This window comes from Polypterus senegalus, chromosome 13 (assembly GCF_016835505.1).
Source record: "Polypterus senegalus isolate Bchr_013 chromosome 13, ASM1683550v1, whole genome shotgun sequence".
Classification (NCBI taxonomy): domain Eukaryota; kingdom Metazoa; phylum Chordata; class Cladistia; order Polypteriformes; family Polypteridae; genus Polypterus; species Polypterus senegalus.
In genome coordinates, this window is record NC_053166.1 from 132,997,344 (window position 1) to 133,020,103 (window position 22,760).

At 36.3% G+C, this 22,760-nt stretch overlaps 1 protein-coding gene across 2 annotated transcripts in view; it reads right to left on the reverse strand.

Moving 5' to 3' along the window:
• Positions 1–445: 445 nt before the first annotated feature.
• The window catches only part of chst12a (carbohydrate (chondroitin 4) sulfotransferase 12a), a 30,367-nt gene continuing 8,052 nt past the window's right edge, over positions 446–22,760 (reverse strand). For both annotated transcript variants that reach the window (XM_039775042.1, XM_039775043.1), the window contains exons 2-3: positions 17,565–17,658; positions 446–3,631 (exon numbers count right to left, since the gene is read on the reverse strand). In XM_039775042.1, the coding sequence (XP_039630976.1) occupies positions 2,259–3,575 (1,317 nt within the window). In that variant the 5' untranslated portion in view covers positions 3,576–3,631; positions 17,565–17,658 and the 3' untranslated portion in view covers positions 446–2,258. The remainder of the gene's footprint in view (positions 3,632–17,564; positions 17,659–22,760) is intronic.

Here is a 22,760-nt window from a genome sequence, read left to right on the forward strand (position 1 = left end):
AGAGGGTTCTCTCTTTCTCCAACGCAAACTGTGGCCCAATTGTGGAACTAACGCACCCTGATGGAGACACTCAGTTAATACTCCTCTTTATTGCAATTATCACCTTTGGCAAGTCCATTTAATAGATTTGAAAATGAAACTGTCATCCTACAAGTACAAACTAACAAATCCAATGACCTGAAGTCTTCAAAGGGATGTTACAGTGACTTAACACTACCCATTAATAAAGGTACTGATGAAAAAGAAGACCATTTACAATTTAAAATTTATAGAGATACATCCAAGGAACTGAATTACCTGATGAACTTGTACAAATGGTTAAAAGCTTACATTTCTGATAAATGCTTTGGCAATTTACACATTTTGTTAATTACAAGTTAAACAGTTAAAAAATCATTTCCATGGGATAACTGTGACTAAGTTACAGGTCAAAAAAAATTTAAACCCAACCCAAGAACACTAATTCATGTGGCATAATACTTGCAATAAAACAGTAATGGTATAAAATTAAAAAAAAAAATAAATAAATTTTATTTTCATTACACAATTGTTCATGAAACACAGAGAAATTTGAACCATCTTGTCCTGAAAAACCGATTGCATCATTTTACAAAATAAATACGGTCATATTTAAGTTTCAAATTATAGGACAATTAAGACATTATATTGCACTACAAATAAATGTGCTAGGACTTCCAAATACTGAAGAGAAAAAAAAAGTTTAAATTAACAGGCTATAGCTTCTTTTTAAAGCCAGTTACATTTTTCTTCCTATTGATTCCCAGCAGTTGCATTTCTGTATTGTACTATTTTTTTCCCCCCTTATGAAGCAGAGTCTGATGACTTTATTTCCAGTATTCCTTTTGAACAAAATTAAAAAAAAAAAAAAAAAAATGCTGTTGAGAATTTAAAGACACAATTTGCTTATGCTTTCACTTAAATCGTTTAAAAAGAAAAAATAAATACTGTAAGCACTTGTACTATTTTGTAAAATGTCTGGCATGAACGAAATAGTGAGGGGGTGGGGCTAAAGTAAAACAAATCAAGTGTATTTAAATGAGATATCAAATTAAGTAATTTCTAGTCACTGTCTAGGTCAGACTTGCCAACTGTAGTTGCTCAACTCATCACTAAACCATGTCAGTTTACATGACAGAGGGTTAATACCACATGCTGGGTAAGTAAATTTAGCAAATACATGCATACATTCTAGCACAGTCGAGTCTCTTTTTCTGACAGCCTATAATGGACTGTATGATAGAGCTGGTGCTGTAAGAACGGTTAAGAGCGACCAAGAGTTTAGCTGCAATTTCTGCCCTTTTGTTTTTTCCATTGTCGCAGTACATAAACCAGAAGAAATCAAACAGACCTGCTTCTTTTGCGTTTATGATGCTCAAAAACACCCATTTTTCTTATTTCTCGTTACATTATTTGCATTATACTTCCAGATGAACCTTCATTGGTTGTCAGTTACCACATGCAGGTAAGCCTGCCCTACAACTAAACACAAAAAAAAAAAAAAAACACCTGTTAGATTTGCCAGAGCGAGTTAAGTCACTGGGCATGTCACATTGCGTGACTGATGGTCACAGGAGCACAACAATGACTACCTCTGACTTGATGATAATGTAAATGAAGGCAAAAACTGAAAATTGCTGGAAAAGTCACATAATATCTCATGGCCTTAAAAGGCTGAAATTTGACTTGGATGAAAAAGTGAGATGGAGTAAAACCATCAGGCAATAGAGCAATGACTGACTGTCACTTCCCATATATTAATTTAATTAAGACATAAAACATACATCATTTAACAATGATGACTGAAAACTTTCAAATGAAATTTAACAAAAATGAATTAATATTGTGGCATCCCTGAAGATACAAAAGATTACTGTTCTGAAAAACTGATGTGTTCCACCTAACACCAATATTTATATTATATACTGATTTAAACACATTTACCTTAATTATACACCTGAAAAAAGTAATAAAAATATAAACAATATTCTCTAAGCCTTGATAATAAGCAGGCAAAAATATGAACATCCTTTTGTACAAGTTAAAAAATATATATTTAAGGTAATGCAAGAAATTTGCAGTTTGTCATGTGCAAGGATTTCATTAAGAACCACCACAGTGTATTCACCTATGAACAACCAACGCCCTCACTCACCAATTTTAACAATTGACACTCATCACAAATAAGAGTAAAATAAAAATACACAAAATGGCATTTTCATTATACTACTTTGCAGTTTTTAATCTTGTAAAAGTTTCTCTGGCTTTGGATATCCAAAAAGTTTAAAATCTGCCTCATAAAGTTTGTACAGTTGTTGTCTCCATTCAACTGGGATGCTAGCAAACCATTCTTCCTCCCAACTGCTCACAGTTTTATTGTGAAAGCTAGGAGGAAACTGAACAAGATCATCCACTTTAAGCAGTTTTAATAAAAATTCTGCATCTTCATCTAGAGTTTCTAGCTTACCCACAAAGTCATAATTTATCTGGCATGGATGACAAAGTCTATACATTTGGCGCCAGTGTTCATTGTAAGGTACATGCTTCTCTGTCTGTGGATCTAATAAATACTGAATAAAATTTGAAAATGAAGGCTTAATCCCTGCCGCAAAAGCGTCAACCACAGATTTAGGAGGGTCAGTATGATTTGTAAATCTTTTAAGCATCGTCACAGCAAAGCTCTTGTAAAACTCTTCATTTTCTATTGCAAACTTGCTCCTGTAGGCTGAAATAAGCCTCAGAAAAGGGTCTCGAACAAACAAAAATTTTGTGTATTTCTTAAGTTTGATATTCATTAGATGTTTAGAAAATTTTCCATAACGTCTCCAAAATTTGCTGAAGGTTAAGTGTGCATTAACATCGTGCACATGCTCCCTGGGGATTTCTAAAGGGTTTAGATATGGCATACCCTGGTTTTCCAGGCTTTCAGCTAGCACTATCATAACACGCTTCCAATTTGTGCAAGCAACTTTAGGCACATAACAATATATGATTCCATGTCGGTCATCAACAATCAAGTGATCTAGCTCCTTATTTGGAATATCATCAAATGTCCTATTTTTTCCAGGAAAATCCAGAGAGGAGCTGGTGCAAGTATAACTAACAAGTTGTTTCCTTTCAATCTGTGAGTGTGTTCTATTGGAGTTTGTCGAGTGTCGAGACTTCCAATCATAGCCTCTAAAATTCTCTTCTAGTCTTTCAGTCACACTTTTTTTGTTTGTTATTCTTTGGTCTTTATGCTCATTTAATACTGTATTACCCTTTGTGGTAAACTCCAGAATCTGGTGGAGAATGTCTTCAACATCTGATGTAAAAGGCAGCTTCTCAGAGTAAACTGGTTCTTCATTTTGGTTTTGAAAGGATCGCACATTTGAAGGAAGATGTGAAGACTGAGATCCTGATATCACATTATGGAGGAAAATGTGATTGGAAGCAACATCATCCCAGTAAATAATAATAAGTAAAATCATGAAAAAAGAACCCAGCAGTAAAAAAATCCTGAATAGTTTTGACTTGCCCATTCTTTCAGTAGGAGTTAAAATGCATCCCATTTTCATCTCGGCTCCATTTTTATTTGATCATCAAGATAGGCCTCAATTACTCCACAAGGCAGCTGAAATGAGACAGAATATATTTTAAAAGACATATCCACATAAAAGATTGTAAAAAGTAGATATTTAAAAAAAAAAAAAGCATTCTATAATTGACTGCAGTGGTAGGGCGTTGTACTGTTTGCTACTGTGGATGCAATGAGAAGTCAAGCAAAAATGACACCTTTTATTGGCTAACTAAAAATATTACAATATGCAAGCTTTCAAGGCAACCCAGCCACAGGGGATGCACAAACCAGTGTGTTTCTTCTTGCCGGTCCCAAGCCCGGATAAATGAGGAGGATTACATCAGGAAGGGCATCCAGTGTAAAATTTTGCAAAATCAATATGAGGACAACAATACAAAATTTCGGATCGGTCGAGCCCCGGGTTAACAACAACCACAACCAGTACTGCTAGCCAACAGGGTGCTGGTGAAAATTGGGCTACCGTTGGCCGAAGAAGAGAAGGGAGACATGTCCGGAGGTAGGTGGAGAGGAGGAAGTAAAAAGAGTGGAACTGAGGGTAGGAACTTTGAATGCTGGCAGTGCAACTAGTAAGGAGAGAGATAGCAGATATGATGGAGAGAAGGAAGGTTGATATATTGTGCGTGCAAGAGACTAAATGTAAGGAGAGTAAGGCCAGGTCGATCGGAGGTGGATTCAAATTGTTCTATCATGGTGAGGATGGGAGGAGAAATGGGGTAGGAGTTATTCTGAAGGAACAGTATGTCAAGAGTGTTTTGGAGGTAAAAAAAAAGTGTCAGGCAGAGAAATGATTATGAAGCTGGAAATTGGAGGTGTGATGATGAATGTTGTTAATGCATATGCACCGCAAGTTGGGTGTGCAATGGGTGAGAAAGAAGGTTTTTGGAGTGAGCTGGATGAAGTGATGAACAGTGTACCCAAGGGACAGAAAGTGGTGATTGGAGCCGATTTCAATGGGCATGTTGGTGAAGGGAACTGTGGAGACGAAGATTTAATAGGCAGGTATGGTGTCAAGGAGAGGAATGAAGAAAGTCAGAGGATAGTGGATTTTGCCAAAAGGATGGACATGGCTGTGGTGAATACATATTTTAAGAAGAGGGAGGAACATAGGGTTACGTAAAACAGTGGAGGAAGATGCACACAGGTAGATTACATCCTATGCAGAAGAGTTAATCTGAAGGAGATTGAAGACTGCAAAGTGGTGGCAGGAGAAAGTGTAGTTAAACAGCATAGGATGGTAGTCTGTAGGATGATGTTGGAGATTCAAGAAGAGGAAGAGAGTGAGGGCACAGCCAAGGATCAAATGGTGGAAGTTGACTGCAAGGTTGAGTTTAGGGAAGAGGCAAGACAGGCACTGGATGGCAGTGAAGAGTTACCAGACAGCTGGGAAACTACAGCAGATGTAGTAAGGGTGCCAGCAAGAAGGGTGCTTGGTGCGACATCTGGAAAGAGGAAGGAGGAAAATGAAACCTGCTGGTGGAATGAGGAAATATAGGAGAGTATACAGAGGAAGAGGATGGCAAAGAAGAAGTGGGATAGTCAGATGCATAAAGTAGACAAAAGTACAAGGAGATAAGGCGCAAGGTGAAGAGAGAGGTGGTGAAGGCTAAAGAAAAGGCGTATGTAGAGTTGTATGAGAGGTTGGACACTAAGGAGGGAGAAAAGGACCTGTACCGATTGGCTAGACAGAGGGACTGAGCTGGGAAAGATGTGCAGCAGGTTAGGGTATGATTACAATGATTACAAACTGCCTGAAGGGGCCAGAGTTGCCAAAAAAGCTTGCATATTGTAATATCTTTAGTTAGTCAATGAAAGGTGTTATTTTGCGTGACTGCTCATTATAATTGCAAAATACACATATTATTCCTATTTTACAGATTAACAAAGAAATAAACCTAAGTTAATTTATGTGCATAACAGGCAATCGATCTTTCACTTGGTTTTTTATTTGCATTTATTTTAGGACCATGGGTAAGTGTTTTAATAATGAACATATTATAAATTGAATTCAACTAAATTGTGGTGCCCCCTCAGTTTTGGGCAAAATGATATTTGAACTTTTTCACTTATTTAACTTGTGCCACGTGGAATCACTGCAGCATAAGCTCTCATTCAGCCAATGCCAAAACAGATTCTGTTCAATATTTCAATACTGCAGAAAGGAGTTAAAACAGGAGGTTTCAGTTTTGGAAAAATCTTTTGTGGTAATTTTTCATTTGTGTATCAGTGAATACTGTTGTCTGTGTATAGTTTCTATAGTCATGGATACTCTAATTATAGCAAGTTTATTTTGGATTAAAACTCAAATGCAACCTGTGAATAAATATGCAAGTGAGAACTTGCAGGAACTACATATGTATAAGCATAAATGGAGCTGCACTGTTCAGTGCAATAGGCTGGACTGTAAAAAGAATGAGACAGCAGACAGCACAGCGAGGAGAGATCATGAAGGCAGCAATCTCACTCTGGAGGTTTAATTATGTCATTAAGCATTTCCCAAGGCCTACAGAGGGAGTTAGTTCCATTTACTATCAGAAAAGAGCTAGTAAAAATGGATACGCAAACATCCTTTAATCACTGCTGGTGCGTTTGTCAATTCTACTACCATCACACCTTGCGTTGACTCTGTAAGGAAAGGGAGATGTCAAATGAAGTCAAAGATATGATCATTGTAGAAAAATCAGAAGTCATTAATAGCAGAATGACAGAAATAAAATCAAGTAAAATAAATCAGTCAGGTCCTTTAAACAAATTTTTGTTGTTATTTGTTTTAACTGCAACAATTATTGCAACTGAAAGTGAAAGTAACACTTCACTTAGCTCAGTTTCAACCAAATAATCACCCCTCACAATTTAATATTCCCCCCTACAGATTTTCTTCTCTTGACACCAGGCCAGTCTCAAGCCATCCTTGAAAACTCCTTTTCAGTTATGTCAATGTTATGTAAAAATTGAAACACTGGGAACTATAAAATCAGATACATGCAAAATGCTAGAAAAAAGGGGTATTAAGTGCCTGCTGTTCCACTCTAATTGTGCTCCACCAAACTCTCACACAAGCTCACAAATGTGCCAAGTCCGTGATGTCTGTCTATTTTTAATAGTTATGGATAAATTATCGGCTTCACTGATGCACTTTCCCCGACTCTACATATTGCATTCATTGGCATAGAATATTCAACGATGGCAGCTGACAAATGTACTTGTTTCACATACTTACCATTATTCATCAATTTATTACTAGCATACTCCAACAAAGTGTATAATGGGCTCTTAATAACTCTGCATCAGTGAAGGGTTTATTGTGCTTCTGTATACCCAGTACCCAACTAAACAATTGCGGTGTGACTCATGTTGAATTAGTAAATGAGGAAAAATGTTCCGGTGTTGGTCCTCACACTACTGTGGAAACTATTCATTGCAAATGACATGTTTCTGAAGATAGTGGCACCTCACATGTGACTGTTATGATACGAACCATTTCATTGCAGAGCAGACAGGTTAGCTAAGCATTCTGGAGTGAAGACATTTATAAAGACATACTGTAGTTTACAAATATTCCTCTTAAAAGGTCTTAAGAGGTTTTACCAGACAGTTTTGAATGTTGCTTCATGGGTAATTAGTAAAGGTTTAATGAACTTTCAGGAGTTTAAAAAAAAAAAAAAAATTATGATTGAGCTTGCTTGTTTGGAATGAAACCACCACCAGAGATTGAAACAACTTAATGTGCGATGTGAATGAGTGTTTCAGACTGAAGGACGGATTGTGTCAGTTAAATTGTGTCAGGTGTTTGTGTGGAATGGGGTCTTTATCCTTGGTAAAATCTATTTAAAGTGCAAAAGGTGCAGATACATGGTAGTATTTGAGTATTCTCTTTTTTTTCTAAATCAATTATCTTTAGCCATTACCCTGAGAAAACAAAAGAGCTGAAAATGCAGCTAGCCTCAATCAATAAACTTGCACTCACAAGTGACTTCTGGAATACACTGATAAAGAATTATATATTTCAATAATGTGCTTCTACACAGATGTAGGCTGACAGATGAAATCAAATGGTACTAGAGACATATGCAGTGCTTCAGCTAGGCATACAGTTGATAGGCTTACCAAAAAGCAAGGCGTTTGTGTGTTAGTGATCACACATGAAACATTGGAGGTAAGCAACTTGCAGCCACAACCAGAAAAACAACTGTAAATTTCACTCACACAGTCCAAATTCCAGTAAATCATGAATTTAATATGCATTCAACCATTTTCAGAATATACCTAGAGCATCAGTTGGGCATTCTGTTGCCAGACTGAAAATTAGCATGCTGTCTCATTATTTCAGATTAGAAAAAAACTTTGCTATAGATTTGATCTAGTGCTGGGCGGTATGACCAAACTTCTATATCACGGTATTTTTTTAAAATTACACCGGCTTCATGGTATTCAACAGTATTTCCCCATGCATGAGTGGATGTTAACCACATTTTCCACTGCAATTACTGCAGTAGACTGGTTAAGAATAATCTGTTCCACTGTCACGAGAACTGTACATTGTACAAAAAAAAAAAAAAACACATTTTAATGGGCACCCAAGTATTAATACAGGTTTGCATGGCCCCATAAAGTGATAGTTTTCAAGGGGGTGGCACTAATAGAGAAGGAGCACATTGCATGACAGATGTAGTAAAATTTAGAGCCTTTTTATTGAACAAATTTTGCAAACAACTTAAACCAAAATTTTGACAACATATTTTCAACCATCCAAAGGGGCATTTAGACTTAGTAAAATATCCAGAGGGGGATTGTCAAAAGTTGTATTGCACTGAACATGTCTTAGAAAAGAAATAATAAACTTTTTTGTAAAGCAACTACACTTTGTTAATGTTAACAATCTCAACGTTAAAGTGACTTTTTAAACAACTTTACCATCATTAAACTGCATAATATTTAAACTAATAAATAACAATAAAATAAATAATAGTGCATCTTCCAGTAAAAATACTATTACTTCAAGCCCAGGTGCATTACACAGTATTCACCAAATAAAATAAAACAAGTGCAACTTGATGATGACATCTTTACCAACTGAACCATTATTAAGGCAAACTGCATTAATATTGACCTTGCTTCAAGCTAAGCTATATACATAAATAATAAAACTGCAACTTACATTTATAATGCTATTTGTGGTATAGCCCTACGGAAGCGTATTAGAGCCACATTGAACAAAAACAAAAAACTATGTCGAGAATAAAGTCGACATGTTGACTTTACTCTTGACGCTTATGTCGAGTTTAAAATTGACATTTCCACTTTAATGACAAAACTGAGAATAAAGTAGAATGTCATGAAATAAACTTAATCTAGTAAATTAAATATTCATTTTAAGATGTTCTCAAACCCCGTCATAAGTTAATGTAGCACATTAAATGCTTTGTACTGAGTGTTCCCCAAGTCAGTTGTTAATCACTACATGCTTCTTAAACTGACTTCCTCCACACTAAGAGGAGGCGCAGAGAGGGATCGCCGCACAGAATACATTCACTTCATGATATTCCTGCTCTCTGAAAATTTAGAATGCCAAGATAAATACTTGATATCAATTTCATGATGAAATGCATTAAAGCGGGTATTAAACAGGCCCAGTAGTGTGGCGGTAGTGCTGCTCCCTCGCAGTAAGGGGTCCCCATGTGTATGTTCAGTGTAGAGAACTTTATGGCAGGTGTGACAAGGTTCCAAAAAACCCGATGTATGAATGGATATCGCACAGGTTTACCTTAAATATTGTGTAAATGTTAGGTTCATGATCTGGTGGTCAGAGACACAAACACAGAATTCAATAGATGTTCTTCTGAGTGGGCTTTCTTTATTGCATGTGTACTGTATCTGTCTGACATACCAAAACCCCAGTTCCTAGTCTTCCTTTTTCTCTCTCCACATAACCAATCACCACATGATAAACGTCTTTGTGAAATTAAAACTAGTTATAAACTTGGACCACAGAGTGTTCAGAACTTCCCCCCCCAAAAAAAAAAACCCTTTGTTATACATGTTTAAGTATGCCATCCATTCAGGGTTGCACCCATCCCAGCAAGCTTTGTGTGCGAGGCAGGAACAAATCCTGAACAGGGTGCCAGCACATTGCAGGGTGAATACGAGCAACACATACACTAGCAGGGTCAATATAGCAGAACAAAACCCCACATCCTACATGACTTTGAAAGGAAACTGAAGCACGGAAAGTAAACACACCAGAAAAACATGCCACTGTGCCCCCACATGATTAATACATGCTTTAATGCATTTCATCATAAAAATGATATCAAGTATTATCTTAGCATTTTAAATGTTCAGAGAGCAGGAATATCATGAAATTAATGTACTCTGTGTGGTGATCGCTGCCTGCACCTCCTCTTATTGCAAGAGGAAATCAGTTTAAAGAAGCGTGTAACGATTAACATGGATCGGGGAACACTTAACACAAAGCATTTAATGTGCTACATAGCTTATGATGGGGTTTGAGAAAATCTAGTAAATGAAATATTCATTTTAAGATGAAGTTTAGTTTACGATGATCCACAAATTACGAGAAAAAGTCAACAACATGTCAATTTTAATCTCAACATAAATGGTGAGAATAAAGTAGAAATGTTGAGAATAAATTCAACATGTCGTTAACACTATTACATTAGGTACATTACACAGTAATGAAAAAAATAAAAACAAAACAAGTACAACTTGGCTTGCAGTATTATCCAGTAGTATAGAAGCCGTATTCACACATTTGAACATAATGGTCCACATCCGACCTTTAAAATACCAAAGTATCTCCAGACAACAGACACGGCTCCTTTTTTCTGCAAAATTTCTTCTGTATCATCATGTTCAACTTTATAGTCTGCTACAGCTTCAGTTTCAAAATGTTCTCTGTCCATTTTCACCGTTCAATACCTCCACTAACGCATGTACTCCGTGTATAGCGGTGCAGCAGTGAAAAATGTCCCCCCTTAAACAGTTTCCCCACTGCGCCACGTTCTGAACATTGTTTAGGCTATTTCAACCAGTGTCGCGGTATAAGAAAAATCCATACAATAACAAAAATAAAAAGCGTTTTGGTATGAACCTTGTATACCGCCCAGCACTAATCTGATCACAATCTTAGTTTTTAAAATTATTAACTACATAACTGTTACCAGGTACTGTATACAAAATGTCGCTGATTATAGTAACATGGGAAATTGCAGAGTCACCCTGGCATATGTGAAATGAGCTTTTGAAGAATGCCTGCACTATCTTCACATATTTCCATATACTTGGAAAAAATCATTTAAGACTTCACTTAAATATGATGGTCAAATTCAGAATAGCACAATACTTAAAACTATGTCACAAGTCCAGAATTCTAGGTTGTTTTCACATATCCCCTGGGCGACTGTCATGTGTGCAAAGGTGGCCTCTGCCAAAGAATGGTATACTGGCTTACTGTAGCGACAAATCTCCTTCCCAGTTAAAATTGGACTTACAAGCCATCTTCCTTGGACAGCAAAATTAAGAATGAGTCAGAACACACTGAACTGGTAAAATGTAATCAAGCAGTAGGTATAAAGAATACAATACAAATACAACACTAACAAACTCAGAGGTTACCAGTTGCCAAGTGAATGAGCCAATGAAGATGGTATCATGTGTCCAGCAAACTTACCACTTTCCTTAGCTGGTTTAATTTTGTTAGTAGTACACTCTTCAAACACATGCTACTGCTATTGCCTTTCAGTTTTCATTGTAGCCTCCTATTTCTTTTTTTTTTTTAATCTTTTCATTGTTTTATTTGTCGTCTACAGTAGTTTTTGGTTTCCCCAGCATCTCATTAAATGTACCTTAAATACACTAAGCTTAGTGCATTTATACACTAATCATACTTAAATATTTGGCATATACCTCTATACTGTATGTGTTCACAAAAAAGTAATGCAAGTTTAAGAAATTGTTTTCTTGAAATTGTAAAGATTGTAAGTATTATGTGCAGATGAATAACCTAGTACTCCTTTCTTAAGCAGCTGTCCACTGCCACAATCATAAGCTGCAGCAATGAAGAGTTTATGGAAATATGTAACTCTTCATTTGCCACCTTGTTCAATGATTTAAATAATTCAGCATCATTTATGATTAGAGTCTAAAAGAAAATTGGTAAGATGCACCTCAAAGTTGATTGTTTTCTCATAGGTGTATTTAAAATATTGAAAATAAATCAAACTTAGAAATAAAACCTGTTACATTGTAAAAGTTTTACCACAACAGTAGACAACAGTTCTTAAAATGATAAATGTATTAATGAAATTCAACAATGCAAAGGTTTCTGCATATTGCCTAAGGTTGTGATGAAGTGCAGTGACACAGGATACATAATCTACACCTTTCTCATTCACAATAAATCATATAAAAAGCCTCCATATTTACTAAATGGTTTGAATTTCCTTCATGTTCTATGAATTTTTCTGCTCTCTTTCTCCAACTAAACCTTTTATTAATCGTCCATGCTGGTTGCAAGGGCAGGATGGCAAAAATGATATCTGATGCTGAATTTTTTTTGTTTCCTTTAACATAGCGAATCAGGTGTGGGGGCATGTACATTAAATGGGTGCCAGAATGATTAACGAAAGGCGGAATACAAAGCTACAGGTCATCAGAGTGCAAGGAAGACATGTAAAAATATTTGAAGTGCAACTGTTGATTACGTATGTCACCCACTCACGAGAGTATTATACTCTTCCTCCCTTAGCCACTTTTTGTTAATGGATCTGCACGCACACACATTAGTAAGCAATACAGCAAAATCGTGAAGTTAGTCTATAAAGCAAGCAAAAGAAACCGAGTTAGCTGGGAAGCAACTAGGGTAGTGAGGGGAAAAAGAAAATGGCAAACGTTAATTATCATCATTAATCGTGACCTAAATAGACTAATAATTAAATACATACTTTATTATGGATTTAAAAAAAAAAAAAAAGGAAGGAGAGGAACAAACAGAAATAGATGTCTTTCAAACACTTAAATCACAGAGCATTATAAGAAGGGCCTGCAAATACTGTAACCCTAACTTTCAGGCCAGTTTGCTCCAAAGTTGAGACTTAATGCTAGAATCGATATTTTGACCTAAAATGAGCAAAAAAAAAAAAAAAGTACAAGTCGATATAGGATATTGTGGACATTTAAAAATTGTTTCAATGCATCACAAAATATTTAGGTACACTACATAAAATTTACATGGACTAACTGCACACTATGAAAGTGCACCACTTGCTCAGATAAGCATCACTAACTAACTGTCAAAATTAACATTAAAAGTACCGAAAAAATTATTCAGTCTCTTACATCAGCTGAAAGTAATTCTAGCCCAATCCTCCTTCCTGAATTTGGTCTCCCCAAACGCATGCACCTGAAATCTGACTTACAATGCATTCCTTACAATCAACTGTACACAGATACTGAATTATAATAAAAGGTGACAAATTTTTATATATATTTGTTTTGTTTTTTTTGATATGCAATAATTTGGACATGTTAGTGTATGGTGTACAACACAACTTTAAGCATTGCACATGAATTATCAAAATATGATATTTCAAATGTGCAAAGGATTAAAATCTGGTACATACAAGAGCAGAGAGAATCAATGCACCCTTTCAGTCTTACATTAAGTAGTACTTCTATTTTAGTTCTAAGAAAATGCAACTTAGATTGTATACAACAACATTTATTTATATAGCACATTTTCATACAAACAGTAGCTCAAAGTGCTTTACATATTAAAGAATAGAAAAATGAAAGACACAATTATAAAACAAAATAAATCAACATTAATTAACATCGAATAAGAGTAAGGTTCAATGGCTAAGGGGGGCAGAAAAAACAAAAAAACTCCAAACGGCTGGAGAAAAAATAAAATCTGTAGGGATTCCAGACCATGAGACCGCCCAGTCCCCTCTGGGCATTCTACCTAACATAAATGAAAAGTCCTCTTTGGATTTAGGGTTCTCACGGAAGGGCTTGATGATGATGATGGTCACGTAGACTTCTGCCTTATAATCCGTCCATCATTGTTGGAGCATCATGAAGCTTTGAGTAGGTGGTGGTGGTGCAGGCAGTATATATGGTTGACTTCTTCAATAACCCAAATTAAAAACAGGAATGGATAATTCAACATTAAAAAATTAACTTTACAGATACTACATGAAACAAGTACCGATTTGTTTACTTTTGACCTGCAGGAAATCACTATTTTTTCCAACATCATACCGATAAAAATCTTTGAAATGATTTATAGACCTTAACTGGCATAAAATGCTTCTAAAACAATGAAAGCAAAGCAAGAATGCAGAGAAACTAAAGTTGTAACTAAAGAAATACCCTCTTCCCTACAAACAGCATCCAATACCATTCATTTAACTGCAGATATACCATTTTTAAAATAGGTTTTTGCCTGAATAGCAATTTATAAGCTGCCTAAGTGTCAAAGCCACACTGCAAATCAAAACTATTACATTTGAACTAACAGGCAGTAGCCCTGTGATGCGTTTAAAATTTTCCTCAAATACACCACACAGGTCATTTTCTAGTCAATTAAAGAAAGTTTATAGAAAAATCAAGGAACCATTTTGCTTGGAAAAGGATGCGTGGACTAACTAAAAAAAGAGCCTAGAACTAACTCCTAGAAGATGTATAGTTTGCATTGATTAGGGTTTATTTTGAACTTTATTAAAAGCAAATTGATCTGTCTCTCTCATAGAGATTGAAAACTATTAAAGGAGGAGTTTGCAAGCTGGTTGATGAAGCTGCCCCACAGAGTTAAAAATGACACAGTAGGATGGAATACGTCACACTGCCACAGAGGATTTAAAAAGACTCCAGACTACCACAATTGGGGGGTACCACACCCATGTCACTCTCCCAGACCAAAAGGAACATCAACTGAATGATCAGAGAAACTCATGGTCCTCTCCTCTGGTTTAAATGGGGAGACTGAGCATTCTTTTCAGCTTTTGGATGGGACTCATCTGCTATTCATTTAAGGGTCAGAGTACAGGAGGACTCCGTAATTGCTACGGTAGGCAAAGGAAGAGACATTCATTTCTCTTTGTTACTGAATCCTCACTACCATGAGATGAAACTGGATTGAATCATAAAGAAAAAAAAAAAAAAAAGTGTATGCTGCAGTATGTGCATGACCATATCAAGACATGTCCAAAAGTGAATGCAACACTCACTAGCCAATGCACTCCATCACATACCAGGGCTGGTTGTTTTATAAACAATGTCACACTGTATCTTAGACAAAGTGAGAGCGAGCAAGACTGGATGGTTCTTTACTTAATTCATGGATACATAACACTGACCCACACTGTCACATTAGGTTATGTATTGTAGGGGAATTATATATATTTTGGTATTTTTACCGTCACTAAACATAATACATCAATAACAAAGAGGCTGCTCTATAATAGGAGCTTAGTATGAAAATTTGTTAAAGAGATTTAAAATATAAAAACAAACAAACAAATTGAATTGGCATCTGCCAATCTAGTAACAGGATATATTAGTGATTGGTATCAGCCCAAAAAAAACAAAACAAAAACACAACACTACACACCTGATTATAGTATCCCAACCTGGAATTTACATTGTTCCTCAAATCCAAAATATCAACTGACAGCTGTGCTTCAATTTCCCTGCCAAATCATTGTTTTTGGAGGGTTGCTGGATGATCATGAGAAAAATCCATATATACAAGAAGATGTAATCAAACACATCCAAAGACCTTTCCTTTGGAAACAACAACCACCTTTAGTGCCATCACCGAAGACTTGAATAATCTATTCAGCTGTGTTAATATTCAAAAACAAACAAATAAGAAAGCTCCTTTTATTTGACCTACTCAAAAATTGAAGTACATCTATATGCCACTCCCACATAGTTGGTATAATAGAATATTAGCATTATACTTTAAAAGAGATGTCGTACAAAGTAGAGCAAAAGGTTTGGAGGAGCTGGAAATACCTCCTGTCCCTTCTGCTTTTTGCCTACTGGACAATAATTCAAGCTTCAAATTGATCTTCCCCAGTGAGCTGTCATATGGGAGGAAACTAAGACAACAGATCTGGGAAGAACAACTCAAGTTACAGAAACTGCGACATCTCCAAGTTCTTTTAGAAGCACTCTCCACAAGAAGGAAGGACTGTCAGTATACCTGTACTGCTGTAGCAAGCGAATTTCAGTCAGGAGACTATCTCGTGTCCCTGCTCTCACCTCTCAATCAGTATCCCTGAACAAGAGACCACTCAGATTAAGGTGTGCACATATCCAACTTTACACATACAGCAACAATTTACAGTTAACTTAACCAGTGTCCATCTTATATGGGACAAAAACTGGAGTACACAGATAACAACTCGCACAGATTAAGGAAGAAACAGGAAACTACTTTGTCACTATAGTTTTACCAAGTAAGAAGTCAAAAAGTTTCAGAGCAAGTACTCTCTCTGTACAAGTGACAAATCTACAATGACAGCAAAATAAAGGTTAGAATTTAAATCGTATTATGCCCAGACATTTGTGTGGTTTTGCTCGTGATCCTTTGAAGCATGACTAATGTTAACATATGTGATACAATGCGATATGTAGCCTATTACTAGCAGCACCAAATCACAGAGATACAGTTGTGGGGCTGCTAAAAATACTACATTTATTGAAAAGAATGAATTAGCCAACACTAAAATTGTGTCTCACTTTCGGTTTTCGAAGCTAAAGCAGTCCATTAGTATAAGTACCAAGATGTGGCCAACTCTTACAACTCTGCTTTCTACAGAATACAGAAAGCAGATACGGCACACTTTGAATTGCTCTGGAGCAAAAGGAATGCATTGTTCAATAATATTACTGTACTCTTCAATAATATTATTGCTAATTCATTGGACAAGAATATTAGTATTGAAATTATTTTTTTTTTTTTTATTGCCAAACAGAAAATGGTTGCTTTGTTTTTTTGTTTTTTTTTAATTCACACTGAAATCAAACACCCCATAAAACTGCCCCATTTGTAGTTATATGGTGAGATAAATTTTAACTGACAATAGCAATTACCTTCAGATTCTGCCTGTCCATCAAACTATTATCTTAACCTGCACTATCTGTACATGTTCCATCTGCATGCATCATGCCAATGACTAATTGTAGTATTATCAAGCTACTAAAATCAGATATTCCAGTGTCAAAAAAACGCCACATTGTAATCTGTTCTGCTAGTGTTAATGAGCACCAAAACAATATAGTTAGATGCTTAATTCACTTCTTAATTAAAAAAAAAGAAAAAAGCTACAGAAACTTATGGAAATTGAAGTACACATAGCATACGCGGCAAAAGAAATATCAAGAATACACCGCATATTTGTGCTACCTGCAAGCTAAGAACAAATACATTTGCTATTCAAGAATAGTATTGCTTCATGTCATACACCTAAAATGTCAATAACTAAATATAGGAAAAAAAAAAAAACCCAAAGTGAGAACAAAAAAATTCACAACAATGCTTTGTCCAATATCACACGCATAATTCAGAAATATTTTCAATGTTAAACATTTATTTGAAATAAATGGCAATTTACTGACCAATGGAACTAAAGAAAGAAAAAAATAATAATAATAACAAGAAATATACAATAAAAGGTGCCTCCGCTTCACATTACCCAAAAATTACTCAACAAATGAGAGGCACAGCTCTTTAAAGCAAGCACCTAAGACAAGCACTACATCAATTACAATGCCTGGTATTAAGAAAATTGAAAAATAGTTTGAACCCAGTGGTATTCAAACCATATAATTCTACAACAGGACATTAATTTGGTCATGTGCTTTACAAATAATCTGTAAATTACAAAATAAATGAAGAAAAAATAAAAGTATAATAGAAAAAAGAAAAAAAAATGCTTACTTTTATCTGTGAAAATGTCAATTTTGATCCCCTTAATCCATCACTGTTCTAGCAGATTCCATGTTGAAAAATGAAAAGCAGCATTGCCTTTTTACTGTTAAAAAAAATTTAAAAAAATTAAATCTGCTGCTTGTATTTGACATTAAACTTTTCCTTTTACAAATGCACACTGTAGCAACTGACTCAAATCAGCTATTTATGAAACGAAATGCATCTTTGTTGTAATTTATTGATTCAGGTCACAACAACTAATAAAATGCAAATCCCATTTCCTGTACAGTCATACACAGATTAATTCAGTTTGCACCCGTTAGCCACACAGAAAGCACATGACCTGCCTAAAGATCTAAAGTCTAAAGATTTTTACAGCTTTGTAGTTTTCAGTAGTTCTGAGAAAACAGGTTCAAAATCAGTCATCATTTTGACTACAGATCAGGAATGGCCCACTTAAACACATTTCAAGTTGAAAAAATACAATCCAACACCTCTCCCTGCCTTTTTCTTTTTTTTTAATAACTGAAGGACCCACTATAAACATTCTGTGAGGAATAAGTTGCCACCAAGTCATGATGTAATTATCTCTGCTTGTGGTGCTTTTTTTTAAATCTGTCTTTGTAATATTTCCTCAGAATCTGCTACCAGATCTTTCAGTAAGTCTGCTCCCATACTCATTCATTCCTTGTTTATTACTACCATTACTACTATTTTACACAATACCAATTTAAGAACTTATTTGAATAGTCGCTTATCCAATATTTGGAATTTTCACTCTGCTTTACAGTTTAAGTATTCTGCTCCTAGTCATCTAAATGTTTTAGTCAGTGTGTGGCTCAAATTTAAAAAGAAAACTCTCTAACCGTGCAAACTGCCGAAAGACAGAGTGTGATGAGACAAATAATTGCTACTGTAGTTTGTTTTTCCTTCAAATCAATCTTTTATGCTCATCGTTCTTTTTAGTTAATGCCAGTTATTGCTAACAAAGAAATATAGTGAGTACTGAAAGTATTCAGACCCCCTTCAATTTTTCACTCTTGTATTGCAGCCATTTGCAAAAATCATTTAAGTTAATTTTTTTCCCTCATTAAATGTACACACAGCACCCCATATTGACAGACAAAAAAAAGAATTTTTGAAATTGTTGCCGATTTATTAAAAAAGAAAAACTGAAATATCACATGGCCCTAAGTATTCAGACCCTTTGCTCTGACACTCATATATTTAACTCAGGTGCTTTCCAATTCTTCTGATCATCCTTGAGATCACCTTCATTTGAGTCCAGCTGTGTTTGATTATACTGATTGGACTTAATTAGGAAAGCCACACACCTGTCTATATAAGACCTTAGAGCCCACAATGCATGTCAGAGCAAATGAGAATCATGAGGTCAAAGCAGGGGTGTGGAAATCCAATTTTTTTCTACTTGTCCACGGACAAGTAAACTTAGAACATCCACTTGTCCGCCAGTTAAATTCACTTGCCCATAAGCAAATAACAAAAGTGAAAAATAGTTTATTTTTTCTGATCTCTTTTATTGATATAAAACTGCCTTCCATTTTAAAAATGAAAAATGTTCTTTCAGGGAGTAGTATTTTGCCACCTTGCTCTAGAACATTATGTGCAAAATTCCCTTATCATTTTAACTCACTAATAAACAATGCCTTCATTATAGCTGCACTAGTTATTTTTTCATATATTACAGTTACATAACAGAGCACTGTCCTGATTCATTTTCTGCCATGTTCTTTAGCTTTTGTCTTGCAACATCTTCTCCCCCAAGAATCTTTACCATCTCAGACAGCATGGGCTGAATGCTGTTCATTTCTTCTTGAGCTGAACTGTATGGTTCCTGGACTGATGGTCCTGCAGAAGTGGATGCTGATGACTTTTCAGGTTTTTTATGAATGATGTGCCTGTTGCCAGATGACAGCCAGAATTCCACAGCTGGTAGTGGGTCAAACTCTTCTAAAGGTTTGCCATCAACAACAATGCGCATCTAGTTTTGAAGGTTTTCCTGAGTCAGGCGGGTTCTTAGAGAACTCTTTACTAAATTCAAATTGGAGAATAATCTCTCACACGAAGCTGTGGAAGGAGAAACTGTAAGAAACAGTGAGATCAGCACACTAACATTCTTCAGAGACTCTTCTTTCCTCTGCAGAACTGAGGTATAGACAGCAAGTGGATGGTACTGCCGTTGCATTGATATCTGCACTTTAAGTGCTTGCCATTCAGATGGTGCATGTTTAACTTGCTCATCAGTCAACAAATCACTATACTGCTGACACAAGTTCTTGATTTCATAGTTTCCATAAGTGCTCAGTTCAGACAGAGTGTGTGGCCAGATTCTGAAATCAAACACCCTCATATCTGACACAGGAGGCTTATCAAGGTCAGAGAATCTGGTAAGTATATACTGAGCCATGCTTTCCAGGAGATCATGAACATCTCTGTCTTCACAAAAATCTCTGAAACCACCAGACAGCTTTAAGTATCCATCAAATGTACTAGACTTCTTGTCAAACAGGTTATAAAACTTTGCAAGGTTTTCTCCTGGCTCCTTTGTCATGGCATGCAATCTGGTGTACAAGGTGTCAATGGCCTCCTTAACTTCAAATATCAGCAAATCTTTGCTCTGGAAAAGAGTTGAGGTGGCTGTAATAGCAGAAAGTACATCCATCATCAGATATAGATACTTAATAAATTTTACTTGCTTGAGGTCATGTAGGATGGCTTTAGCCTGCCCCAGTTCATCTGCCTTGTTTGATGTGGAAAGTATCTGTTCCATGTGGGTAACAGTTACATGTAAATCCTGGCTAACAGCTTTCAGTGCTCTGGACTTTGATGATACCCATCTGATGGCTTTTATTTCTGAATGCATAAGCAAGGTTTCATTCAAAATTGACGCAAGATTTTGCAGCTCATTTCGTCTCTTTGGTGAAAAAGAATAAAACTTGCAGATGCGTTTAATGGTGTCTTCAAACTTTTTTAGATAGCCTACGTCTTTTACAGCATCAAGTACACCTAACTCCAGTTTATGTGCCACACAGTGTGTAACAAGAACTTTGTTACTTACACAATCACTGAGCTTTCTGGCAACACCATTTTTAGCTCCAAGATTAACTGCAGCACCATCAAGATTAATGCACACAAGCTTTGGGTCATTGTCTCCAATATTTTCAATATCAATGCCACATTTTGACAAACCATTTTTTATGGCAGCAACAACACCATCTGCTCTGGCATTTTCTAAATTCTCAATGCTAGCCATGGCTGTGTAGGGATCAAATGTTTCTGGATGAACGTACCTCAGTAGTATACCTTCTTGGTCTATTACTGATGAGTCAGTGCTTGAGTCACTCATGACTGAAAAGAATTTGACATGTTTCATGTGGCTTGAGACATCATTCAACAAAACAGACGATATTGACTTCACAAACTCAACACAGGCGTCCCTGCCTCGATGGTCACTCCCTAAATTTACACCATTTTTTTCCTGCACAGAACACAGAAATTGAAAGTCAGTGAATGGCCTGTTGTGCTTAGCAACAGCGTAAGCAGTATTGAACAGCTTAGCATAACGCTCAACCTCCGAGCGTTCAACTTTAGAAAACGCTTTTTCAATTGAACCAACTTTTTTCTTACTTTTAGACTCATGCTTTGACATACAGGCAATGTGTTTCGCAGACAGCTGATGCGACAGTAGTGTGTCTTTTCTGTCGACTTTCTTGCCGGTAAATAATGTGGACGTTTTGTCGGCAATAAGTGGATACTGACGGCAAATTTGGCAAAAAACGGAGTCAGTGTCGTCTGCATTTACCCATGGAAACTCTTTGAGCCATTGCGATTGAAAAGACCGTTTTAGTTTTTATCATACTCACGGTCCCTTTCAGCTTTAGTTTTTCTTTTCTTGCCTTCATTGTCATGTTTTTCAGGGCCTGTTGTGCCAGTTTTAATCAAGAAAGCGATCCATTTCTCATCCAGCGATGCTACTTGCTTCAGTTTCAGCAACACGCATATATTGAGAAAAACGTGCATACCGCAGTGCATTATGAGTTAAGCAGGTAATTCCTAATGACGTATTCGAAATTCTGCAAGATGGTACATTTCCAAAGAAGTAAATATTACCGATGTTGTCGGGAAAAAATAATCGCGTCTAAGTGAAGATTTTTATAGATACTTCATAACATTTGGAAACCATTAGAATGTTTTCTTCTTTATTTTTAATAAACTGACAGCACGAAACCAACTTGTTTTATATAAAAAATTCTCTAATCAAAAACGATCTATAGACAGCTCATCAAAATTGATGCTGTCACGCAATAAATTTCTTAACTCAATATATCACAACCTATGCGAAATCGCAAATCTCAGGAAAGATTAACTACCTAACAAGCTTTGTTATGTGGTGAAAACATTTGCATTGTAAGTAAAATGACTGCATTTTTATGTAGAAACAATGAATTTTATCAGTAATATATAAAAGTTCTCGATTTATGAAAAATCATCAGATTACATCGTAATGTCGGCATGAAAAAATGACCGCATCTCGAAGCATGTAAATAGTAGGGTAAAATACTTATGTAAGACCGCTTCTCCTTTGAAAAATCAGCCGTCATTTTTGAGACATGATGAACATGCCTAAGTAGACTGTTTCCGCACGAAGTACGTGTCCAAATTAATTTGAAAGTAGTGGTAAAATGTGCCCTGCACAGCACATATATTTTTTCTCCAGAAAATTGCACTTGTCCGCGGACAACTGAAACCAGAAAAACACACTTGTCCGACGGTCAATTTACCCGTGTCGGACGAGTCGGGCGTTGGATTTCCGCACCCCTGCAAAGGAACTGCCTGAAGAGCTCAGAGACAGAACTGTGGCAAGGCACAGATCTGACCAAGGTTACAAAAACATTTCTGCTGCACTTAAGGTTCCCAAGAGCACAGTGGCCTCCATAATCCTTAAATGGAAGACGTTTGGGACAACCAGAACCCTTCCTAGAGCTGGCCGTCCGGCCAAGCTGAGCTACCGGGGGAGAAGAGCCTTGGTGAGAGAGTTAAAGAAGAACCCAAAGATCACTTTGGCTGAGCTCCAGAGATTCAGTCAGGAGATTAGAGAAAGTTGTAGAAAGTCAACCATCACTGCAGCCCTCCACCAGTCAGGGATTTATGGCAGAGTGGCCTGTCGGAAGCCTCTCCTCAGTG